We start from the raw sequence: 24861 nt of genomic DNA on the forward strand, positions 1-24861 counted from the left end.
TATTTCAGCCAAGTGCCTTCACCACTGGGAGGTCATTAAGAATTTGCAGATATGTAAGCAAATAAGGGAAGGAGAAACTTCAAGATGCCTTTAGTCCTGGAGTTTCCTGTATGAAAATGATGTTTACACACCTGTACTTACTTATAAATGGCAACAGAGTCAGTTTTTCCCACCGTCAAGTAAGGCAGTTGCTTCAAGGAAGGTGTATACAACAAATGGCAAAGATCCACAATTTCCAAACTTTAGAGGACAACGAAGGGCACCAGGTCAGCTGCTTCACCAAGAAGGTCAGGTCAGGGATCAGTCACTGTAGGCAGGGAGTGCTGTGACATGCTGCAGCCGCAACAACCCAGATGAGAGTACTGGCGACGTAACACTGAAGAGTTGCGGGCCCATAGCACAACAGCATGGGGGAGTCTTTGGTAACACTCAGGCTAGCACAGTCAATAGGTTTGGCTTACACATACCAGAAAATCCATATTAGGGAAATCTAGATGCAAATAATTACTACATTTGCGTTCAGAGGAAGGAACAGTCTGTACCTTGGAGCCGTTCTCACAGCATCGAGCTGGAGCGGGGTATTGCCTTGCTCTGGGCTAAGAAAAACGATTGCGCTAGGAGGAAGGAGCCAGATGAAGGGGAGCTCCTGCAGCATCCCCCCGTGAGGGTCATTCCCAAAACACGGGGGAGTGAGCAGAGGGAAGCAGCAGCTAAAAAGGAGCCCGGCAGAGAGGGACAGCAAGAAAGATGCAGAAACAGTCTGATTACTCTGAGGCGGGGAGATAGATCTTGTTGAATAAAACTTATTCAAAATCAGAAAACAAAAAGGCATTGCACTTTAGGTAAGAACCAGCCATAAAAGCCTTTTGTTGTTTTGTCCCTTTTGGCTGAATAAACAATGCCTGGCTTTGAAGAAGCTATTTCTATGTCATTTTAATCAGCTGCTAGTCACAGGCTCTCAGTGGAAAAAGGCTTCCCAGTACCAAATGTGGTTAGGCCCTTTAGATTTATCCTAATTGGGGAAATAAAGGGGCAGCGTTACAGGATTATTCCCTCAAGAAAAATAAAAAAAAGGCAAGCCTGCCACTTGGGGGTGCAGGCATGCTGGGCTGCCACAGCAGCTAAAGTGCAGCTTGCCTTGTAATTATGACAGCTGGATTCTTGGTTGTAAAACAGAGATAAGCAGTAAAATTAGCACCGTTGTGGAGAAATGATGCATTAATATCAGAAGCTTTGTTCAGGCTTCCTAAATTTCCACTATCTCTGTATAGATAGTAAAGCAACCCTCGAGGAGAAATAGAAGTATTTTCTTTCCAGACAGTAGTTCTTCAGGGAGATCTCTGGCATGGAAAGTGACGTGTAAAATCCAAGTTGCTGTAGTAGTAGTGATGCAATCGCAGAGTATGTCTGTGCAGCAGAATGAAGGCATGGCTGTAGCTCATGTGGGTGCTGCCAGGCAAATTACACGAGCACACTTAACAGTGAAGATGGTTAAAGTTTTGGTGAATGCGACCAGCTACTGCATGTCCAGAGAGATATGCGGGACTAAAGCTTGTGCTAACATATCTTCTCTGATAGAGTGGGTTTCATTAGAGTAGGGGAATTTTTTCTTTATTTGTCCTAACTTGCAGGCTAATTTTGCAGTGCTCCACTACCAGTGGCTGAGTGCCACCAGAGAGGTTTGCACCTCTGCGATGGGCAAAACGCGTGCTTGGTCTTTGCACCGGTGTCCTGTATGCAAGCAGAAAATGCTCTGGGTTTCTGGGTGTAAAATGCTCTTTGTCAAGGTGCATTGTTTCTGGTAATTTCAAAGCCTAGCCAATGCAAAAAAGCCTGATCCTTTTAATTATCTCCTGACGATGCGCTGAAACCCAAATTCTTGCAAAGTCAGAGAAAAATGCGATTAGTTGCAAGCTGAGACATAAAACTAGAGCTTCAGGGAAGGGCTGTCACCTTGCCACTTACAGGCATTTAATGGTAGACAAAGGGTTTGTCAAATGAAATGCTGGAAGCTATTGGGAGATGCTAGCCAAAGTAGCCAACAGATTAGACGATTTAATGGGTCGTTTGCACTCTTAATTTCATGATGTCTCTCCATGTTGTCATGCAACCAGCCCGGGCATTCAGTTCGTATCTACAGAAATGCTTCTCAACAGCCTAACGCTGTTAAGTGCATTCTTCTCACTCAGCGATTGCATTAACGTTTAATATAATATTAATACGGGCTTTTTTACTATGAGGGCATGTAGAGGGGATGCAAATTGCAGATATAAAATATCTGAAGAGCATTTTGACTCCCACTGGGCAATTAGTACTTATTTCACCCCTGCAGCTGTATATACTCAGGTAGGGAAAAAAAAAATTGAGTAGTGGTCTGACATGGGACCTTCCCGTCCTCCACCTTGGACTCCTGCGATATCACCACGTCTTGCATTCTTGCTTTGATTTCCTTTCAGTAACCTGGCGAAGGAGGTGGAAGAATGGATATTTACATTTCATGGAAGTTTCCTGTCTGGGCGTTCAGAAAGGATTTCAAGCCGGCAGCTGAAGCAGCGCACAGCCAAGTGCAGGGCTCGGACGACACCTACAAGACAAAAGTTTGCAGAGGGTAAAAGTCCCTCGTTGAAGCGCCCCGGGCTGTGTCCGTTCCCTCGCGTAAGAGCGAGCTGCCCACGGGGCCAACCACCACGACATGCCAATTTGTCAAGGGGGAAGAAGGGGGTATGTGCAGTGCCGAGTCCCCTCCCGAAACTGCTCTCCCCGCAAAGGGGACCCGGGGACAGAGGGAGCGGGTTTTGGGGGAAAGGCTCGGGCAGAAGCCGGCGCCCAGCTCCTCACCCTCCTTTCCCCAGGCCCCGGCGGCGTGCTTCATCTCACGCCACCCCCGCCCCATCGCATCCCCCGCCGACCCCCGCGTCCGCCGCTGACCTCCGCATCCCCCGCCCTATCGCACCCTCCGCCGACCCCCGCATCCCCCGCCGCAGCGGCCGGGGGGGGGCGGAGCAGGTGCCGGGGTGTGTCGGGCAGCACCGCCCGCCGCCGGCACCTCCCCCCCCCCGCCCCCCGCCCCCCGCCCCCCGCCCCGAAGGAGCCGCTCCGGGCGCGCAGAGCGGCAGCGCGGCGTGGGCAGAGCGACCGCGGTCGCGCAGGAGGAGGAGGAGGAAGAGGAGGAGGAGGAGGAGGAGGAGGAGGAGGAGGAGGAGGAGGAGGAGAAAGGGAGGAGGAGGAGGCGGGCGGCGGGACGAGGCGGCCGGCCGGGCCATGCTGGAGGCGCGGCGGCACCTGGCGGGCGCGCAGAGCGGGCGGGCGGCGGGGCAGCCTCCGAGCCGCTGCTAGGGCGGCGGCAGCGGGAGCAGAGCCGGGAGGGACTCTCATCGCACCGCACCGCACCGCATCGCATCCCCATCTCGCCTCGCCTCGCCGGGCGGAGGCGCCGCCGCCCGCCGCCTCCTCCTTCCTTCGGCAGAAGCGGCGCGGCCGCGGGAGGAGCGGACCATGAGCCGTGCGGTGCTGGCCTGGCTGGTGCTCTGCGGGAGCCTGGCGGCGCCGCGCCTCGCCCGAGGTGAGGGGGGACCTGGCACCGGCACCGGGGGTGGGGGTCGGGGCGCGCCGGAGCTCCCGCAAAGTCGGAGCCGAAGTGCGCGGGGGAGCGGGGAGGCGCGACCGGCGGGCGGCTCTCGGCCCGGTGCCTCCGCCTGGGCTTGCAGCTTATTCTTCTTAACTAAAAAAAAAAAAAAAAAAAAAAAAAGAAAAAAGCCCAACTTACCTCCACATTTTGAATGCAAGCCGGCGAAAGATCCATCCTCAGACATGCTCCGTTTTGAAACTACGCTTAATTAGGGGAGGGGTGGGGGTGGGGGAAGAAATGCCGTGAGAGCTTAAATATAATCCAGATGAGCGGCTGGGAAGATTTAATAATATCCGCAGAGCTGTCTACATCTCTTTTCTCGTCCTCCCCCACCCCTCCCCAGTCACCGGTCTTCATTTTAATTTTAAGGCTGTGAGCTCTTGAGCCGGAGATCCAGCAAACCGCGGAACAGTTTGCGAACACGTTCGGGGGCTTTAGCATCTCGGCAGCAGTGAACGGCTCTTCTCAGTCGACCCTTTTCCTGCCTCCCTCTAACTAGGGCATCTCCATCTAAAACACCAACGGCGCCTTCTCTGTGTTTCATGCACACCCCACCCCCCCCCCCCCCCAAAAAAAAAACCAAACAACCAAAACAAACCCAAACCACAAAAACCCAACAACCCAAAACCAAACCCCAACCCTACCACCGAAAAATAACTTTAGAGCTCCCGGAGTTCTCTTTACTGTTATTTAGAATAATTATTTAGTGCAGGCTAGGTGGGTTCTCCCTCCTCGCATTACAAAAGTTGTCAGAGCTCCTCTTGCCACCAGCCGGCCGCCGTGAGGCGGTGGTGGGGGAGGACCGGTTCCACAGCAGCAGCTACCGGGAAGGCGAGGGGGCCGGGGGTGGCCGGGCTGCCCGTGGGGAAGGCTCCCGGCAAGTCTCCGGGGGCGGTGGGTCTTCACCCGCCGCCCGTCCCGCCGCTCCCGGTGCCGCCCCGACGGTCGCTCCCCGCCGACCGAGGCAGCCGCGGCGCCGTCGGGGAAGGAGCTCAGCAACCCCCGGGGACCGCCGTGGGTTCCCCCCGCACCGCCGCCACCCCCCTCGCCCTGCAGCACGAAATCCTCCCTGGGCAGCCCCCGTCCCGCCCGGGGGGCTTCCCCGTGGCCCCCCGCAGAGCCTTTTCGCCCCCTGCGAGCCCCAAACGTGCCCCCGTGCACAGAAAGGGGGTCGCCCTGTCCCCCCTTGCGACAGCCGGGCTGGAGAGGTCTCTCCGGGTCGGAGACCTTTTTCTCGTCCTAGCTGTATCTTCCCGAGGCTTAGCAGAAGAACGGTTATCCTAATGAGTGACGGAATATTTCCATTGACTTTTAGACCCGTTCTTGTCGTTATTCACATTTTTTTATTTTAAAATGAAACCAATATATCAGTAAAATTGAATATTTTATTAGATTTTAAATTATTCAGCACGGTGGCTTCTCAAAATCCAGTAACATTCACACAGTTGCAGCGAGCATGTGATAGCTTATGCAATACGTCCTTGTACCTGCAGTTTATGCCCAAAGACTTTTAAGATGCTGTGTCTGCCACAGCCTGGACTTGTCATAAATACTTTGCACTGGGCTTCTGTAGGACTTCTCATAGTTCACATCTGAGATGTTTTTTCATTTAAGTCTACGGTCTGGCAATGCTTTTAGGTAACTTTGGAACAGAGAGAACTTCATAGATTTTCTAGTAAAAGCGGCATAGGAAGGAAAAAACCCATTTGCTCTGTGATTGCTTGAGCTGTAATTGTTCAGTTAAGTGTTTGTCAGTGGCTTTTGAACTGAAACAGAATAAAATTATAGAGGGCCTTTTTTTATGCTGAAACAGAATAAAACGCTGCTTGATAGGTCTGATATACTGGCTTAATTTTGCTCGCTGTCATAACGTTTACTTTTAATAGATCCTCCCAAAGTTATGATGGCTGTAAGCACTGTAAGTAACCGAAACTCTTTAGAGAGCAGGTTTTGAACTGTACAAAACTTCTTGTGCGTTGTTTGAACATTACTTGCTGATGAGTCCATTTGCATAATGGTGTAATGACAACCTATGGTAGTGTCATCTATGCAGTGGCCAGTTCTTCCCTGTCTTCTTTTGGGGTAAATTCCTACTGCAGATCAAAGTTAAGTCATATGGTTCATTACTGACCTGTGTTTCAAGTCTGCTGTTAAAGAAAAATACCAACTGTTTTTTTGTTGGACCTCTGAAAAGTAATGATGGAGACCAAAATCCTATTTTTTAATCACATCTTAAAAACCTCTTCTTTTTGTGTTTGGAACATAGACATAGTATACCAGCAAGTATTTTTTTTCTTTCTTCTTTAAAAAAACAAAAGGGAGAGAGAAGGGGGAGAAAGACTGGGAGAGAGAAAGGATGATGATGATTATGATGAAAAAGTCATCCCAAGGGAAGACCGCACTTTCCCTCTTTGTGCCCAGTCTGATAAATTTGCAATCTCATGCACCGTAACAGGAGTCTGATCTTCAGAGATGTGTTTATATGCATGTATATGATGAAATTAGGCTTCAAGGGTGCAGCGACTTCTATGCCTTAGTTTGCAGAAAGATGCAGGTGCATTTTTAATAAGCAATGTCCTTTTGTACGTGTTTTAAAACAGCTGTAATGTTTCACATTTGCTGTTATTGCTGTTCCTTGGTCAAATTTGAACACGAGCCAATCTGATGTTCTACCTTGTAGTGGACAGACAGGTACAAGACTGATTACATACACTGCAAGATATTATTTAGGTGGAAGAAATATAGTGTATTTCATCTATAGTAATACAGGTTTCTGAGTCCCACCGTGTATTTTTTTAGGAACAAATAAGTCAATACCTTTCAGAACAGTCAGTGAAGACTGGGATCAAAAGAAAGTAAACCATAATTTAAAACTGGTGGCTGTTTTAGCCCCCAGATTTGCCTCATGGAATGGGGTAGGCTGATCGGTTACGGTAATGATACTGTAAGTGCATAGCAAATTGGTATATTCCATGTGTTAAATGTCTTTGCAACAGGATCTTCTGAAGACTTGCCATTTAAGTTGTCTTTATTGTGAACTGATTCTTAAACTGTATCATGCTTTCTTCACTTAGCTTGTTGCTGAATTTTTATGTATGGTTTGCCTAAAAATGGTAGTGACATCACTAAAACTAGACCAAATCTACTACTTTATTTTGTGGCTGCATCCTATGAGCCTGAGGTAAATATTTTGGATCTTTCAAGGAACTGTTTCAAAGATGTTGCTTTTTCTCCATTACAGTGGGAACCTTCAGTCTCTCTGAGGCTTAGAAGTTTCTGTAAAGCCTCTTTCTGCAGCTGGAATGAGCTGCAAGGAGTAAAGTGCTGAGAAACAAGAGAGGTAAACTGTAGCCTTGTGCTCATGTAACCATACTAAAAGACGGAAAAGATCACAGGTACTTCTAAAGACCAAGATTCTTCTGTTTTACCAAATGCCTTTGCATCTTTGGATGGCAACTGCTTCTGTACAAATTGCTGACAGTGTGACCCTGCATAATGATTTTCACTGTTCTTTTAACAAATTACATTTGTATTCAAATTGATTTTCCATGACTGCTCATATAGCCTCCAGAAAGCATATAGCAGATATACTATTGCATCCTGTATGTGTCTGGTCAGCTTAGGACAGAATTTAATGTGAAGCCATGCATTGTTATAACTGGAATTAATAGTCCTGGTGGTATTCGTTGGGCTTTTAAAGTGTCCGACTTCCTCTTTCTCTGCCCTTTGTGTCTTTATCCTTTGTCCTTTATGTCTTTTTTCAAAGGATATACTTCATACGAGGTTGTATATCAATGGTAGCATAGTGAAAAGGGGCACTGTCTTATCTTCACTCCTCCACACTTTTCCGATTACCATCCAGTTCAAAATCAAGGAAATGAGCCACTTTGGAAGTTATTTCAAAAGACAATTGCTTTTATTAAGAAGTTCTTTTTTATGCCTTGAATTAGTGGTTTATACAGCACATGTCCATACAGCAGCATTAACAAACTCACAGCCTGATATCCCTTCAGTGTAAGTAAAGGTATCTGGAGAAGCGGTGTTTAAGGAACTGCAAGAGTCAGAAATAAATGTTATTCTCAATTTTTTGGTGAGTCTTCTAGGAGTTAGCATGCTACTGCTTTCCATTTTTTTAGGTTTTTACACATTTTAAGCTTATGTAATCGACAGAGCCAGGACAGTTTTCAGTTTCTGAAAACTTAGAGGATGATCAGCTTTGTATTACAAGTGATGTTGGGCTTGGTAGCATACTTGAAGCCTAGCTGCCTTGAGCTTGAAAGAATGTGGATTGAACATCAGAACAGTATTAATTTGTTTCAACTTTCAAAACAGGTTCATGGTGAAAATATGAGTTTAATTTTTTTTTTGGCTGGATGATACACTAGAAAATAAAGGATGAATTAAAAGGTTTCGACAAAAATAAGAGTTGTAAGAACCTTAACATTTACATGCTTAAAAACCCTGGAAGATGTTGGCTCATATTGGAGGACCTACATACATTTTCCATTTCAAGGGAGTGAAGGGAGGAAGTAGGGAGAAAGCTTGCTTTCAGTGTGTTACATCAGCCTGAGGAATAGGCGACAATGGTTCTAGGTTTCCTTCTTTATAAGAAACTTAGATCATGCACGATCTCATCTTGGAGGGAGAGCCGCTCACTGTGCAGCGACAGTATGGTATGGCTGATTTCCTAACAATATGGTGTGTAGCAGCTTTTGTGCCATTCCTACTGCAGGGCCAGAGCGTGGACCTGTTCGAAAACAGTAGCTGCAGCTGCAGACCTGGATGCTGGATATTACTGAAAGCAGGGGCTGAGCTAACAGCTAAAGTGTCCCAGAAATTTGGAGGTGCAGGATTTTGTGCATGTCTTTTCATGGCTTGGCATTTTATCAAATCTCAGTCTTGCTGTTGTGGGAATTTACTTACAGGGTTTTTCTGTTCATTTGTTTGTGTGGGTTTTTTTCTCTTTAATCAGCAAGCTGTGTTACCTTTCATCACAGTGGGGGTGTTCCTCTATTTTAAGTTTCAAAAGCTGAGAAATGAAACAGACCATGATTATCTAATAAAGTGTCTAGCTAATCTAGCTAATAATTACAGTATGTGGTGTGTGAGTGAATACATTATCGTATGAAACATGCGTGAAAACAACTTAATTTTACATACCATAGAGTGGCTTTATGCATACATACTATTTTGTGGGTGTATCCACACTTTAGATCGCATACAGAGGAATTACATTCACTTACGTACCACACATATAGTCTGATACATAAAATTATGGGTAACGTAGGTAAAACTTCATCATTCTATAAGGTGGGGTTGTAGAGCTCTGTTTTTCACATTAAAATTTGTTACATTTAACAAAAGCAGTGAATGTCTAGGGCTATTTTTTGAAACTGCCAATAGTAGTCCTCACTCCACCTCCCACAACTTTAATAAGGGGCCACTTGTAGCAAAGGCTTTTTATAACTAAGAGTCTGGTGAAGTTGTTTGAAAATAGAGAAGAAGGTATTCATTCATCTGTGCCTTTCAAATGGAGAACCCTGGAGTATCTTAAGTATACCACTCGTGGCAGCAGAACGTCAAATTTAAAATTTGAGGAGTTAGTTTTTTAACCTTTATATTTAAAGTTAGAATTTTAACCTTAATATTTAAAGCAGTAAACTCAAGTATGCGGATAACAGCAGGGAGGAGCAGCAGATGGATAAGCAGGCACTAAATCTGCCGGGTAGGAGCTTTGCGCATCCCAGCAGGAAACTGAAGGTGTGAGTGAAAGATGGGACGTGTGTGACCTTGGAGGCTACACACAGGGAAGAGGGAGGGAGCCAGGGCACCGTTGCCCTCCGCCGGAGGAGGTGGGAGGCTCTGTGTGGGTGCTCCCTGTCGCCTCTCGTCCCAGGTGGTGGGTGGGAGAGCAGGGGCCGATCCGGAGGTGTAACTGTCCAATGTGCAGTGTCTGCGTCGAGCGGTGACTTTTGACTAAAGCTATTGAGAAATTTGCCAACCAAAAATACTTTATCAGAACACTGGAATTCTGTACATATGAGTGTTCAATGAGTAATCCGTGTTCCTTGTCCTGCTCTGGTGTTTAGCTTGCCCACCTGCGGCATGGACAGCACAGGTTCAAGTTGACTATTGAGTGGTTCAGTCTATGGATTTTAATCTGAAAGTTTCAAGGTTTTTTTATTTTAATACAGGACTTTCTGAGAATTTTGCAAATAACTTTCCTTCTTCCTGTCCCACTCCCCTTGCAACTAATTTTTTCCTTAAAATCGTTTTCAGTTTTAAAGAACACCAGGTGTTTGTACATAGCCAGGTTGTGGCCCTACTGTAGGATAAAGCTACAGTTTAGACATAGAGGGCTTTTTTTTTCGTGTGTGTCTTTGAGTATTCTCACAATAGTAAGTTTTTGACAGAGACAAAAAAACCCAAAACCCTGAAAGAGATGATTGCTTTGCCAATTTTTAGCTGCAGTAATTTTATTTGCCATGCTTCTATGTAGGGAGGCTGACAAAATTTCTACAAAACCCGCTTTTTTCCTATCATTGTCAAGATGCTGTGTCAACCTGTATAATTATGGAGAGCTGTGACAGCAGTGTGTAAATGACAGTAATTTCTGCCATCTGATTACTCACATCTTAGGTTTTTACAATAATGAAGCTACAACAGACAATATAGGAAATATTTTTGGATAAGACTTATATACACCATGTGTGAGTGTGAAAATAGAAAATAAAAGACATTTCATTTATTTTATTTTTAACATTTACATCTTTCAGTCTGTCCCTCCCTCATGTTCAATAGCTGCTATCACTGCTGGATATCATTGCACACAACCAGCCCCTTTAATCCAGGCTTCCTCTCTGATTATTCTCTATTGCAGTCCCACAGGCCATACTGCTTTAATCTGTTTGCCAGTTTTTTATTTTCCTAGTTAAGTATTACATTTGCAGACAGTGGCCTGGGTTCTGAGACTGACTTTTTTTTTTTTTTAAACCACTCACACCCTTTGTAGCTTTGGCTTTTGCAATAGAGATGGAGAAAATATTATTTGCTATGTAACTTGTCAGATTCCTTACTTGTGTGAGGATTGCCTTACAAGGGCTTTTCTAGGTTAAAAACGAAGACCTAGGAGCTGATTGCTTTCAGATACTATTCCAGAACTATTTTAAAAACACTGAACATCCATTTATTTGAACATTTTTAAGGGAAGATTAGATTAATACGGTGAATAGTGTACACTGTGGATGGGGAAATTATGTGCTGTTTTCATAGGAAGTAGCTAAAATGACCTAGTAGTTCTTTTCTATGGTATGTCCTATATGTATTTCTTTACCTATGCTTTTGTCTAATTTCTTTGATGTCTTTTTAATGGCTTAGCTTCTGACCTCATACAAAATGATGCATCATTTATACGTAGTCCTTCAGGATAAAGATCAGCGTCTTTAATAATGGCTTTCATTTTCCTGGGTGTGATCAAGCCCATTCTATTGTAACTTCTTGACTTTCTTCACCAGGCTTCTCTTTAACCTGGTGTCCTTGTACAGGGGCATGTGTCCTTTTAGAAACTTGTCTAAGAAATGCTGCTTTTTTGTTCTCTTGCACACTTATATGTACTTTTACACTCTGATTCCTTTCTATGGTGGTTTTAGTTAAACTCTTCAAATGTGGGTCTTGTGGTTCAGCTTGTTGCTAAAGTCATAGTGGACAACCAGAGATCAACAGAAAAAGGTAAATGAAGCAATGTCAGCCATACCTGGGAATGTAGTCTCAAAGGTGTATCTCTTCTTTCATGAAATCTGTGGAGGAAAAAAATCAAAGCAATATTCTGAGCAAGAACCCTGCAATCAGCTGGAGTAAAGTGTGGTTGACTAAATATAGGCTTAATATTAAGACTACATCTATATTGTTTCACATGGCAAGAGCAGTTATTACTCTAGTAGGCCTCAGTATCTTTCAGTATAGTTGAATAATTATGTGCTAATATACATTTAAAATGCTGATTAAAAGTAGAGTAGTAAAAGATGCAGCTCTGACCTGTGGCTCAGGACCTCTCGGCAACTGCAGGGGTAAAACAAAGGTCTAGACTGTAGGAAACTTCCTAAGTCTCCAGTTTGTTACTGCTAAACATCAGCTGATACAAGCAGCTTTGCTTTGTGAGATTTGATAGTATGGTCAAGCCCATCTAATTGCCCTTTGCCACTGACTTTCCTTTAGTTTTGGCACTGGTGAAGGACCCATGGAGAGCAATAAAAAACTTAATTATATGCCATGCTAGTTTTCTTATAGTTTAGCTTGTTGGGATGACTTAAGGCAGGACCAGGCAAGCCCCAGCACTGGTGCAAGGAAGGGCCATGGGAAGAGGGAGGGAGGAGTGAGGGGCACAGGGCTGTTGGACACCAGACATGTCCTCACCTTGCTTCTTCAGGGGGAAGTTACAGATAGTTTTCTTGGTGACAGCTTATGCATTTTTTTGCCAAGAAATATGTTTCTGGACCTACCCCTCCAGGTGCTTGCTGGCTGTCACAATATGCATGCCCCACGTCTGTCAGTGCCAAACGGGTGAATGTAAACTGTTTTGAGCAGGGAGACAAGCTCATGCGCTCCCCTGCCCTACCCTAAGGCACAGAAAGCCACACTTCTCCCTGCCTTGTGCATATCACCTGCTGTGGAAACCACGTACAGATACCAGACCTGTGAGCATGCATTGCGTTCCTGTCTGCATTGCCTTGGCATGGCTGTAGGCAGAGGAGCAAATTCCACATTTCTTCTGCCACCTCCATGACCTGAGCATCTGCATGCTGCCTCACCATCCTGGGGCCGATCAAGTGTTGATGGACTAAACTGTCCTGGTAGGTTATCTTGATGAGGACAGATTACAATTATTTTCTGCCAAATATTTATCTTACGGATAAAGATCTCCTCTTGGCCATGCAAAGCAGGTGAGACTCAGGAGCTCTGCGCGTGCTCTCACTAGACCGGGAGGAGCTGCCTGCCTTCGAAATTCTGCCCTGGCTTATTTCTAAGCAAGTAAACGGCTTTAAAACTACTCGTGAGTAGATGTGGATCTGGCTCCTGCATTCAGACCAACTGAAGGCTAAGCAGGAAGAAAGAAGCAGCCAAAAAGGACGAGTAAAATCACTTCGTGGTTTAATTACCTGAGGAGGAAAAAGAGAAAACTCTTCAAAATGTTAATATAAAATATTTCGGTTATTTGTTTCACAAGGCTTTCCTGTGCATGTGTGTGTGCAGAATCTGGCAGCTGGATTCAGCTGTACAAAGCCACATCTTTCAGCAGGTAGAGAACCTGATCAAGAAGTGTTGTGATCTTCCCAAGCGGCAGTGTCCCCTTAGCCCAGCTTCACACACCAGCCCTATGGGGACTGTGTCTCTTCCTAGGGTCTGAGACCAGTGATTGACTAATTTTGACTAATTAGTCTGCTGGGTGATTGTTCTTTTGATAGACAAGTTTTGTTTTGTGGGTTTGTTTTTTTTTTTTAATTTCCTATACAAAGCAATAATTAATTACAAACAGGTAAATTGATTTCCTTTCCTGTAATGAATTGTGGTTGTGGCATTATACTTGTAGAAAAATCTGAACAGAATTTTAAGTCCCAACTAAAAATTTCCTTTTAAGGTGGAGGAGGGAAGAAGGAATATGCTAAAACTGTAGCCTAACTTCACTGGAATAAAGATTAGTCCACTTTAATCATAATCAGTTTTCTGAACTGGGCTTTTCCTCTATAGCATCACTGTATTCAGAGCTGAAGAATTGTAACAAATACAAGAAGTCTTCTTTTATGTTTTTGGAGATACAGGAAGCTACTCTTTCACCCTATAAATGTTCTGGTCTGGCAGGTAATCACAATGTCTTGTACTAGCATTTTTCATAGCAATCTTGTGTCTCTTGTCTCACATCAAGACCCCCCCCCCCCCTTTCTTCTCGAAGTGTGTGTACCTTTCAAATGATACAAAGAGCATCCCTGAAGTCTAGAAACAAAGGTCAATACATCACATAGAAAGGCTTCTACCTTTAAGAGAAATAATGAGATTTGATGACTTAGGTCTGCTAAAAGCTGTAATGTTAGGTCTTCCGTACTGCAGCTCCTGCACTGCAAGCATTGCAGCTGCTGGCATATACATTTCATTGTGTGTGTTAGCATGCTGGTAATATTTACCCAAAGAGTTGCAGGGATCTCACAAACAGGTAATCATCTGGAATTGCTGTTTCAGGAAAACTCTCAGTTAATGTTGTTCAGTGTTCTCACTTTATTACTGTGTGCAAGAGATTCTAATTTCTTTTCCATTTTCAAAATGGGGTGTTAGAAGCTTTTAAAATTCAAATTGCAAATGCCCATTCTGTTTACAGCATGTTATATGTATTTTGTAACAGCTGGAATAATTTTTAAAAGCCTTTAATATAGGATCTCAGGACAGATTTTCTGTAGAAAAAGCAGCTTCAGAAAGGGTATAGTTTTGTTCTGTTCCATTTTCCTGTTAAGATACAGCAGTAAAATTACCAAAGATTTTAGACATATTACATCTGTTCTTTGAAAGAGAACATAAAAGCATAAAAGACAAAATTACTGTTCTAGTAGATTACAAGCTGTAGTGTATATCTGCTGAAATTGGCTTTATAGAAGGTGCTTCTTCTAAGTTGATGTAGTTTAAAAATAAAATACTAACATCTTTTGGATCATACTCTCCCTGAGCAGTGGAATAACTCTGTATCACCCCTGCTATTTGGCCACATAGGCTTTGCCCAGAGTTTGGGCTTTGGGGAGCAGCCTGAAGGCCACAGCTGGACATCACCCTGCCAGTGACTGATCAAGGAGTACGGTCAGTCCTATGCCATGTACTTCCTATTGCTGTCTGGGTAGAAAGGGAGAATATTTAGTCCTGACCCTCTTTTAGGCATAGCAGATCCCTTATTTTCCTGGTGGAAATGAGGACTTGAAAGAAATTGTCTGTATGGAGCTTGTAGTATATTGCCAGTGTTCCTGGAGCAGCATAGATGTGTCACCACATGATCCTGTCAGAGCTCATGGGTAGTCTGGTTATAAATGGCAGTGGCATGAATTGTACGAAGGATGTTTTAGCTGGGGACAATTAAGCATTACTGTACTACCAGGCAATTTTTGTGGTGGGTTTTGGCTTTTTCTAACATTAAGTACTAACACAGGACAGATCTTTATATAGCATTTATGTTCTGCTGTATTCATCAAAAAGTGAAGAATGGTGGTGATGTTTGTAGACAAAACAGGCTTCTGCATTCAGTACACCTATCTCAGGCTTTCAAAAATTTTTCTGGGAGCGTTTCCCTGAATTAGAAATTACTATATGTATCCTTGCTATCAATGTAGTGACTTAGTTTGTTTATCACTAATTGCCTTGAATTTTTAGACTACCTGTACTGTTGTCTAAAATAGTAAAGAAAAGGTTGGTTTGGGGTGGGTGGTTTTTTTTTGTTGGTGTTTTTTTGGGCTTTTTTTGGCTTTTTTTTTTTTTTTTTTTTGTGGGAGGAGGTATAATTCTCTTCTGTTTACCTGGATTTTTGTTTCTTGAAGTTTGAAGTTTTTATGGCATCCTACTTTCTTCCTTTGCATAAAGGTTTTACATGGAGTTTTTTCCTGGAACTTTCCTGGTAAATTGAAAGCTTTCTAACAGTTCTGAAAATTAGCAGTGTTACAAATCATTATGGCCAAGGACTAGAGTCAGCTGCAACCGCAGTACACTCAGGGCAGCAAATGCAGACAAAAGGCTTCACTGTGTCAAACACAGTGTTATTTGAAAGTATTTTTCATGTTTAGGATTTATATTGTACCTTAACCCATTGCTTCCTTTCTCTGGACCCATTCCTTTTCCTTTTCTTTTTTACATTCTTGATGTTGAATTGACTTGAACTCCTGTATTTTTGGTTTTTCAGTTGATGGTTCAAAGACCAAGGGCCCTGGTAGATACTAATCCAAATCTGATGTTGAAAGTAGGTTGCTCTTCACATTTAACTCCTTCAGGAATGTGGATTTTTGTGGCTTCTCTTGCTTTCAGTAATGCAAAGACACCTCTTGTGAATATAGCAGAATAAATTTACACCAGAGCTTCCTCTAGATTAATGTATGCAGCTTTGCCAAAACTATTATCTATATTGCAAGCTGTCACTTCATGTCCAAACCGAGTAATTAAATCTTCAAATCAGCTGTGCAGTTTTTTTATTATTATAAACATAGTTGGGGATTTTATTGTTTCACAGAACCTTCAGGAAAGAGCTGCAATAGAGCTCATTAGAGAATGGACTAAAATCTCCCTGATATTTTGGGTTTTTGTAATATAACAACAGATTTTCAGATTTGGACTCCTGTCTCTCAGGCTAAAACTGCCAGCACTGCATTAGGTGTGTTTGTGCCTTAACGACTGCCAGTCCCTTTATGATTTGATCTGGGGCCTTTAATTTGGGTTGCTTGCCAGCAATTATATAAAATACCTATCAACTCTTTTAATACTAAGTGGTGAAATCATCCTTTTGCAGTAAGCTGGTTGAGTAACACTATGTGTGCCTGAAATGAACACCACTGTCTTTCAAAATTAGGTGTTATAGGTGGCCATTTACTCTTGGGAGAACATGGTTCATGTATAAGTATGTGCCAAAGGAGACTGCCTTTACATGGGCTAGACCAGTCACACTGGCAGATCAGAAACCTTGACCCAGATGAAAGGTACTGAGGGAGCATGCTGCTGCTCCAGCCTCCGGCTGTGGATATGCCCAGGGTGGGATGATGATGGCCTTGCCTGCTGGAGTGTGCTGTGTGCCATCAGAGAAGACAGGTAAGAGATTGATAGGGTCTTGCAAAGACCCCACAAAGCCAACTGCTCAAGGGAAATCTAGAGGATCACTCCAAACGAGCTGTGGATGGAAACTTCCATGATGGGGGAAGCTGGAAGCTTGTTACTTCTGGCATCATATATCAGCCCTCTTTCCACCTCGGGTTCTGCAGTTACAGGTACTGACCAAGCGACCAAGCAAAGAGAAAACAAAGGAGAGTGATAGCTAATGGAGACTCCCCTAGATGGAGCATAGGCACCTGTCTGCTGACTTTACATCTTGCCTTGGGTGCTTAGGTTTGGGGTGCTTTAAAGAGCCTACGGCCAGTGTTACTGCTGTGGAGGTCTGGCAATGAAAATGTGGGGCTCTTGCTGAGTGGGGTGGGTGATTTGGTGTGACAGCAGGCACAGAAGGCAGAGGAACTAACTACTGCCTTTGCCGCAGTCCTCCAAAGCCAGTCCTACCAGGCCTTTCTGCTTGAAGAGACAGGTCAAGGAGAAATAACCAGCACTGGATGAGCATCAGACTGGGATGACTGGAGACAACCTCATCCATGGGCCAACAGGATGAGGCAGACTGCACCTGATGGCTGGCCAGTGTCTTTGCAGGGCAAGACTTCTATAACCTGCGGAAGGTCATGGATAGCTGGGAGGTCCTCTGACCTAAGAATAACAGAATCATAGAATGGTTTGGGCTAGAAGGGACCTTTCCAGGTCATTTAGTCCAACCCCCCTGCAGTGAGCAGGGACATCTTCAGCTGGATCAAGTTGCTCAGAGCCCCGTCCAACCTGATCTGGAATGTCTCTAGGGATGGGGCCTCCACAACCTTGCTGGGCAACCTGTTCCAGCACTTCACCACCCACACTGTAAAAATTGTTTTCCTTCTATCCAGTCTAAATCTCCCCTCCTTTAGTTTAAAACCATCTCCCCTTGTCCTGTCACAACAGGCCTTGCTAACAAGATGATTGTCCCCATCCTTCCTGTAGTCCCCCTTTAAGTACCGGAAGGCTGCAATAAGGTCTCCCCGCAGCCTTCTCCTCTCCAGGCTGAACAACCCCAACTCTCTCACCCTGCCTTTGTAGAAGAGGTGCTCCAGCCTTCATATAATTTTTGTGCCCTCCTCTGGACCTGCTCCAACAGGTCCATGTCCTTCCTGTGCTGAGGAACCCAGAGCTGGACACAGTACTCCAGGTGGGGTCTCACCAGAGCAGAACAGAGAGGTAGAAATCCCCTCCCTCGCCCTGCTGCCCATGCTGCTTTTGATGCAGCCCAGGATATGGTTGGCTTTCTGGGCTGTGAGCACACATTGTTGGCTCATGTCCAGCTTTTTGTCCACCAGTACCCCCAGGTCCTTCTCTACAGGGCTGCTCTCCATCCCTTCATCCCCAGCCTGTATTGATACCGGACGTTGCCCCAACCCAGGTGCAGGACCTTGCACTTGGCTTTGTTGAACCTCACAATGTTCTCACAGGCCCACCTCACCAGCTTGTCCAGGTCTCTCTAGATGACATCCTGCCCATATAGTGTGTCAGCTTCACTGCTCAGCTTGGTGTCATCTGCAAACTTGCTGAGGGTGCACTCGATCCCACTGTCTATGTCACTGATGAAGATATTAAACAGTGGTGGTCCCAGTAGGGACCCTTGAGGGTCGCCACTCATCACTGGTCTCCGTCTGGACATCGAGCCATTGACCACTATCTTCTGCATGTGACCATCCAGCCAGTTCCTGTCCACTGAACAGTTCACCATTAAATCCGTATCTCCCCAGTTTACAGAGAAGGATGCTGTGGGGGACTCTGTCAGAGGCCTTACAGCAGTCCAGATAGATGACATCCATAGCTCTTCCCTTGTCCACTGATGTAGTCACTCCATCATAGAAGGCCACTGGGTTGGTCAGGCAGTACTTGCCCTTGGTGAAGCCACACTGGCTGCCTCGAATGACCTCGCTGTTGTCCATGTGCCTTAGAATAGCTTCTAGGGGGATCTGTTCCATGATCTTGCCAGGCACAGAGGTGAGACTGACAGGCCAGTAATTCCCTGGGTCCTCCTTTCTACCCTTTCTGAAGATGGCCACAATGTTTTCCTTCTTCCAGTCCCCAGGGATTTCACCTGACTGCCATGACTTTTCAAATATCATGGAGAGTGGCTTGGCAGCTACATCAACCAATTCCTTCAGGATTCTGGGATGCACATCCTTAGGTCCCATAGACTTGTGTATATCCAGGTCCCTCAGGTGGTCATGAACCTGATCTTTCCTTACAGTGAGAGGGGCCTGATCCCCCTGGTCTCCATCCTGTGGTCAATCAACTTGGGAGGGGTGAGGAGAGGGGTTACCAGTGAAGACTGAGGCAAAAAGGTTGTTGAGTACCTCAGACTTCTTGCCTGTTGTTACTAGGCCACCATTCTTGTTCATTGGGAGGTACTCTAACTTTCCTTTTCTGGTTGACATACCTGTAGAAGCCAAGGCAAATTTTGCCTGATAAAAGGCAAATGATGCATCTGTCTCCCAAAAAGACAAAAGGTTGACCAAAGAAGAAACTCCAGGTAGGACAGCCTTCCTTGGTCCCTGGGAAAATCATGGAGTTTGTTTTTGGGCATGTGAAGGAAAAGGTGATTGGGAGCTGTCACCATGGGTTTATTGGGGGTAAATCACACCTGTCCCACCTGATGGCCTTCTGGGAAAAAATGACTGGTGTGTGGATGGGGAGAGAGTGGTGGCTATCATGTACCCGGGCTAGAGAAAAGTTCTTGACACTGTCTCTGTTCTCACATCCAAGTTGGACCATGGTGGCTTTGATGGATGGACAGCAAGACAGATAAAAAACTGGTTGCATGATGGGACTCAGAGGTCTGTGGTAGATGGTCATATCAGCCTGGAGCTTGGTAACAAGTCAAGCAACATTGGGGTTTGTCTGGGACCTCTCCTGTTCATCATCTTTATCATAGGCCTGGAGGAAGTGACAGAGTCCTTGTTGAGCAAGTGTGCTGCTGACACCAAACCGCAGTGACCAGTGAATGCCCTCAAGGACAGGGCTGCTGCTGAGAGAGGCCACGCTGGGGGAACAAGCCAACAGGAGGGCAACAAGCAGGAGAAGCTGGAAGCCGTTATGCAGTGGGATAGCTATGACAGTCCCATCACAGAGACATGGATGGATGACTTTTATGACTGGAGTGCTGCAGTGGGTGGCTATAAGCTCTTCAGAAGGGGTAGGCAAGGAAGGAGAGGTGGTGGGGTGGCCCTGTATGTTAGGGAGAGCTTTGATTGTATAGAGCTTAGCGATTGTGATGATAAGGTCAAGTGCTTATGGGTAAGGAAGAGGGGGAAGGCCAACAAGGCAGATATCCTGCTGGGTGTCTGTTATAAACCACCAAGGATGAAGAGGCAGATGAAGCATTCTGCAAGAGGCTGGCAGAAGTCTCACAATTGGTAGCCCTTGTTCTCATGGGGGACTTCAATTTAGCAGACATCTGCTGGAAATACAACAGAGCAGAGAGGAAACAGTTTAGGAGGTTCCTGGAGTGTGTGGTAGAGAACTTCCTGACACAGCTGGTGAGTGAGCGTCCCAGGGGAGGTGCCTCACTTGACCTGCTGTTTACAGAGAAGGACTGGTGAGACATGTGGTGGTCGCAGGCCGTCTTGGGTTTAGAGACTATGAAATGAGAGAGTTCTCGATTCTTGTCGAAGTAAGGAGGGCAATCAGCAAAACCACTACCATGGAGTTCCAGAGGGCAGACTTTGGCCTGCTCAGGGCACTGGTTGGGAGAGTCCCTTGGGAGGCAGTCCTGAAGGGCAAAGAGGTCCAGGAAGGCTGGGCTTTCTTCAAGACAGAAGTGTTGCAGGCACAGGAGCAGGCTGTCCCCAAGTGCTGCAAGACGAACCGGCGGGAAAGACAACCAGAAGAGTAGAGAGACCTCATTAGGTCTTGCAGAGAGAAAATTAGAAAGCCCAGCTAGAACTCAGTCTAGCCACTGTTGTAAGGGATAACAAAAATGTTTTTACAAATACTTTAAAAATAAAAAGAGAACCAAGAAGGATGTCCAACCTCTATTGGTTGTGGGGGGGAACATTACTACTGAGGATGAGGAAAAGGCTGCAGTAGTTAATGAGGTAGTCAGACCAGTTATCCCAAGGGTATTCAGCCCCTGGAGCTGGAAGGCAGGGATGGAAAAAGAATAAACACCCCCTAAATCCAGTTTATGACCTGCTGAGCTGCCTGGACACTCACAAGTCTATGGGGCTGGATGATATCTACCCGAGAGCACTGAGGGAGCTGGCGGAGACGCTCGCCAAGCCACTCTCCATCATTTACCAGCAGTCCTGGTTAACAGGGGAGGTCCCGGATGACTGGAGGCTTCCAGATGTGACGCCCATCTACAAGAAGGGACGGAAGGAGGATCTGGGGAACTACAGGCCTCTCAGCCTGACCTGGGTACCGGGGGAGATTATGGAGTGATACAACTTGAGTGCGTGCACCAGGCACATGCAGGACAACCAGGGGATCAGGCCCAGCCAGCATGGCTTCATGAAAGGCAGGTCCTGCCTGACCAACCTGGTCTCTTTCTATGACCAGGGACCCGCCTGGTGGGTGAGGGAAAGGCTGTGGATGTGTCTGCCTGGGCTTTAGCAAAGCCTTTGCCACTGTCTCCCACAGCACCCTCCTAGAGAAGCTGGTGGCTCCTGGCTTGGACGGGTGTACTCTTTGCTGGGTAAAAAACTGGCTGGATGGCCGAACCCACAGAGCTGTGGAGAGCATAGCTAAATCCAGTTGGTGTCTGGTCATGAGCGGGGTTCCCCAGGGCTCAGTGCTGGGGCCAGTCTTGTTTAATACCTTTACCTATGATCTGGGTGAAGGAATTCAGTGCACCTTCATTAAGTTTGCAGATGACACCAAGTTGGGCAGAAGTGTTGATCTGCTTGAGGGTGGAAGGCTCTGCAGAGGGACCGGGACAGGCTGGATCGATGGGCCGAGGCCAAGTGTATGAGGTTTAACAAGGCCAAGTGCCGGGTCCTGCCCTTGGGTCACACCAACCCCAGGCAACGCTGCAGGCCTGGGGCAGAGGGGCTGGGAAGTGCCCGGCGGAGAAGGCCCTGGGGGTGCTGGCTGACAGCCGGCTGGGCATGAGCCAGCAGTGCCCAGGTGGCCAAGGAGGCCAACAGCACCCGGGCTTTTGTCAGGAATAGTGTGGCCAGCAGGAGCCGGGCAGGGATGGGGCCCGTGTGCTCGGCACTGGTGAGGTCACATCTCAAATATTATGTTTAGTTTTGGGTTCCTCCCTCTGGATCATGTCCAGAGAAGGGCAACACAACTGGCGAAGGGTCTGGAGAGCAGGTCTGATGAGGAGAGGTTGAAGGAGCTGGTGTTGTTTAGCCTGGAGAAGAGGAGGCTGAGGGGAGACCTTATTGCTCTCTACAACTACCTGAAAGGAGGTTGTAGTGAGGTGGGTGTTGGTCTCTTCTCTCAAGTAACATGTAATAGGATGTGAGGAAATGGCCTCAAACTGCATCATGGGAGGTTTAGATTCGATATTAGGAAAAGTGTGTTTATTGCAAGAGTGGTGAAGCATGGGAACAGGCTGCCCAGAGAGGTGGTGGAGTCACCATCCCTGGGGTTGTTCAGAAAACATGTAGACGCAGCACTTCAGGGACATGGTTTAGGAGGCCTGGGGGTGTTGGGTTGATGGTTGGACTTGATTATCTTAGAGGTCTTTTCCAACCTTAATGATTCTATTCTATGTGAAGGAGCCATAAAAAGGGGCAAATGCAAAGTCCTGCCTTGGGCAGATAGAGCCCCTGTGAGAGCATGGGTGTTTGCTTTTTGGACCCCCACCTCAGGAAAGTGAAGGAGGTGTCAGGGAGATCACCGTGTTAGTCAGGGTTGGAGACCCTGCCACATGAATAGAGGTACCTGCGGGAGCAGGGCTGTGTCAGCAGGCAAGAGGGCAGCTTCAGGGTCACAAGAGCAGCCCCTGCTGCCTTCAGGAAGGGGTTGAGGAGACAGAGACAGACACCTCGCAGCAGTGCACAGCAGGAGAGGGAGAATCATCTTTTCTGTAAATACGACTGTTATTGGGAGGGGGGCAATATGAAGGCTTGTGTCCCTTGTAAGCCTCATTTTGAGCAGCTGTGTAAGACTGAAAGTGTTGTTCAATTAGCTGTCTGCATAATAGTGAGTTTTTGTTTTTCCTTTCATTTTAAAGAATAGGATCGTATTTTATGTAGATGCTATAAGAAATAAAATCAAAGACCTACAGGGTACATCTGGTGGTATTTTTTGGTTTTGTTTGCTCATTTACTTTGTAATTGTTGCTTATCATTAATAAAGTAGACTAAGCAACATTAAACAAGATGCAATTTTCAATGTTAAGTTTTTTTTTGATTTGTTTTGCAGCTTTTACTTTATAGTCTTGCAGTTGTGTGGGCTGGCAGTAAGAAACCAAAACCAAAGATTTACTTACATTATTAATTTTCTTTTATGTTTGTTTATGAAATGCAAATGGAAAAAATGGGTAGCAATACGTAGAGATTCTTCCTGAACATTTTCCTCCTTGAGATGGTGATAATAGAAATGTCCAATTTCCAGATTGCGACAGAAAACCACAGCTTTCAAGCATATTGGAATGAAGTTATGAGTCTGCATTTTAAAATGCGATCTGGGTTTAGCATAAGAGATCTCAGATGAAAACCTGCAAAGATGCTTAGATTTATAGATTTAAGATTCAGTGATCATGGAAGGAGTTTAACAACTGCTGATACGAGTGTTAAGGGAAGAAATTAAAATGAACTGAATTGGTGATTCATTTTGGTTACACTCTGGGGGAAGAACAGACATGTTCTAACAATTAATTATCTAATTTAAAACCTCCCTTTTTCTTGGCTGATGTAAGAAATTAGATATTTTGTATAATAAAACAGATGATCTTTAAAACTAATGGGAAGTGCCGTTACATTTTTCAAAAAAACTATAGGCGCTTCAGTTCACTGGGCTCTGCCTCAAGAAATTTGTTTCAAGCAAATTGGCTAGTAAAATGAATGTGCCCTGTACTTGCTTATTAATAAAAGCAGCGTGTAAACATTGCTGATCAGTATGTGGCAATCAGCATAAGAAGAGAAATAAAAATATGCATAAATTAAATGGTCCTGATTACTGACCATGGATCATGAGCTGTGTTTCTCTTAGTTTGGTATGAAATGTTTCTTTTAGTTGAAAAATGAAGACACGGCTGTTGAATAAGCTGGGCAGTTTTCTTTGCCTTTGATTGCCTTCATTACAAAAGGAGAATGCTCAATAGAATTTAGAATAAAAAAGGCACAATCTTACAATACTGTGGAATCTGGAAAATGTATTCAGAGATGTAAACATTTCACTCTTTATCACAAAAGTCATCAACTGAGGATTACGTTCACGGTTAATGTTCAGATTCCTGGATTTTCCTCTAATGCTTACACAAATGTTCTCTCCCAGCCAAATGTACCGCAGTGTGAAAGCCCCAGATTAAGGGCATGCTTTCTAATTTAACTTTTTCACTAGGGTCTTGAAATAGTAACAGTTACAGCAATGCTGATACGGCACTGGTGGCATACGTGTGCAGGATGCTTAGGTGCAGCAGGACAGTAACTGATTTCTGTTACTCCTACTTAGTGCATTTGGCTGCAAGAATAAGGTGACTGCGTTTTATTTTTGAGCCATTGGCTTGATGTCCAGTTGTGCAGGTACCTATTGCTGCTTCTACAATTTCTGATCTAGAACATGAAATTTCCTTTGTAAATATTAAGAGTGATATTTGGGATAAGTAGTAGTTCTCTCTCTTTTTGTAAGAAAGCGTATTGAATTGCAGCAGAACCAGTGGCATGGCAAAAGGTTTCATGGCAAGTCTTTGAAGACCTTGGTTAAGTAAATCTAATTCTGTTCTCACAGTGTCTAGGAACACACTGGCTGGCACCACGGCATTGTACGCAGCCAACCGTACAAAAAAAAAAAAAAACGAATCCCCAAACCTTGCAGCCTCAGGATAAGAGAAAATCCTGCTTGAACACAGATGGAGCCTAATGAATTATGAGACTGTGATGGTCAAAGTGGCTATAGAGCTCGTGATCCCCTGGTGTAACTAAAGGTCACTGATATGGTGTGACAAGGAGAGTTTTAAGGATGGGTTTAGAGAAGATGAAAGGCAGCTTTGTTGAACTTCTCGAAAATGTCTTTTCAAAGCTAAAGGGCGTCGTGGGAGAGAATGAAACACAGGGTGCTTTGGTGATGAGTTTTCAAATACATGGAAGGTTCAGCTGGACTTCTTGTTACTGAGTAAGAGATGACATGTTAAAAGAGATCCTTTCAAAGAGCTTTGAAAAAACAGCAGTGACATATGTTGGACATGATGGGAAAGGTAAGAAAATGGAAGTATGAAAGGGCAGTAATGA

At 45.2% G+C, this 24861-nt stretch overlaps 1 protein-coding gene across 3 annotated transcripts in view; it reads left to right on the forward strand.

Moving 5' to 3' along the window:
• The first annotated feature begins 3220 nt into the window (after window positions 1-3220).
• The window catches only part of EDIL3 (EGF like repeats and discoidin domains 3), a 259250-nt gene continuing 237609 nt past the window's right edge, over window positions 3221-24861 (forward strand). For all 3 annotated transcript variants that reach the window (XM_075078570.1, XM_075078571.1, XM_075078572.1), the window contains exon 1: window positions 3221-3562. In XM_075078570.1, the coding sequence (XP_074934671.1) occupies window positions 3496-3562 (67 nt within the window). In that variant the 5' untranslated portion in view covers window positions 3221-3495. The remainder of the gene's footprint in view (window positions 3563-24861) is intronic.

Source organism: Phalacrocorax aristotelis, chromosome Z (assembly GCF_949628215.1).
Source record: "Phalacrocorax aristotelis chromosome Z, bGulAri2.1, whole genome shotgun sequence".
Lineage (NCBI taxonomy): Eukaryota > Metazoa > Chordata > Aves > Suliformes > Phalacrocoracidae > Phalacrocorax > Phalacrocorax aristotelis.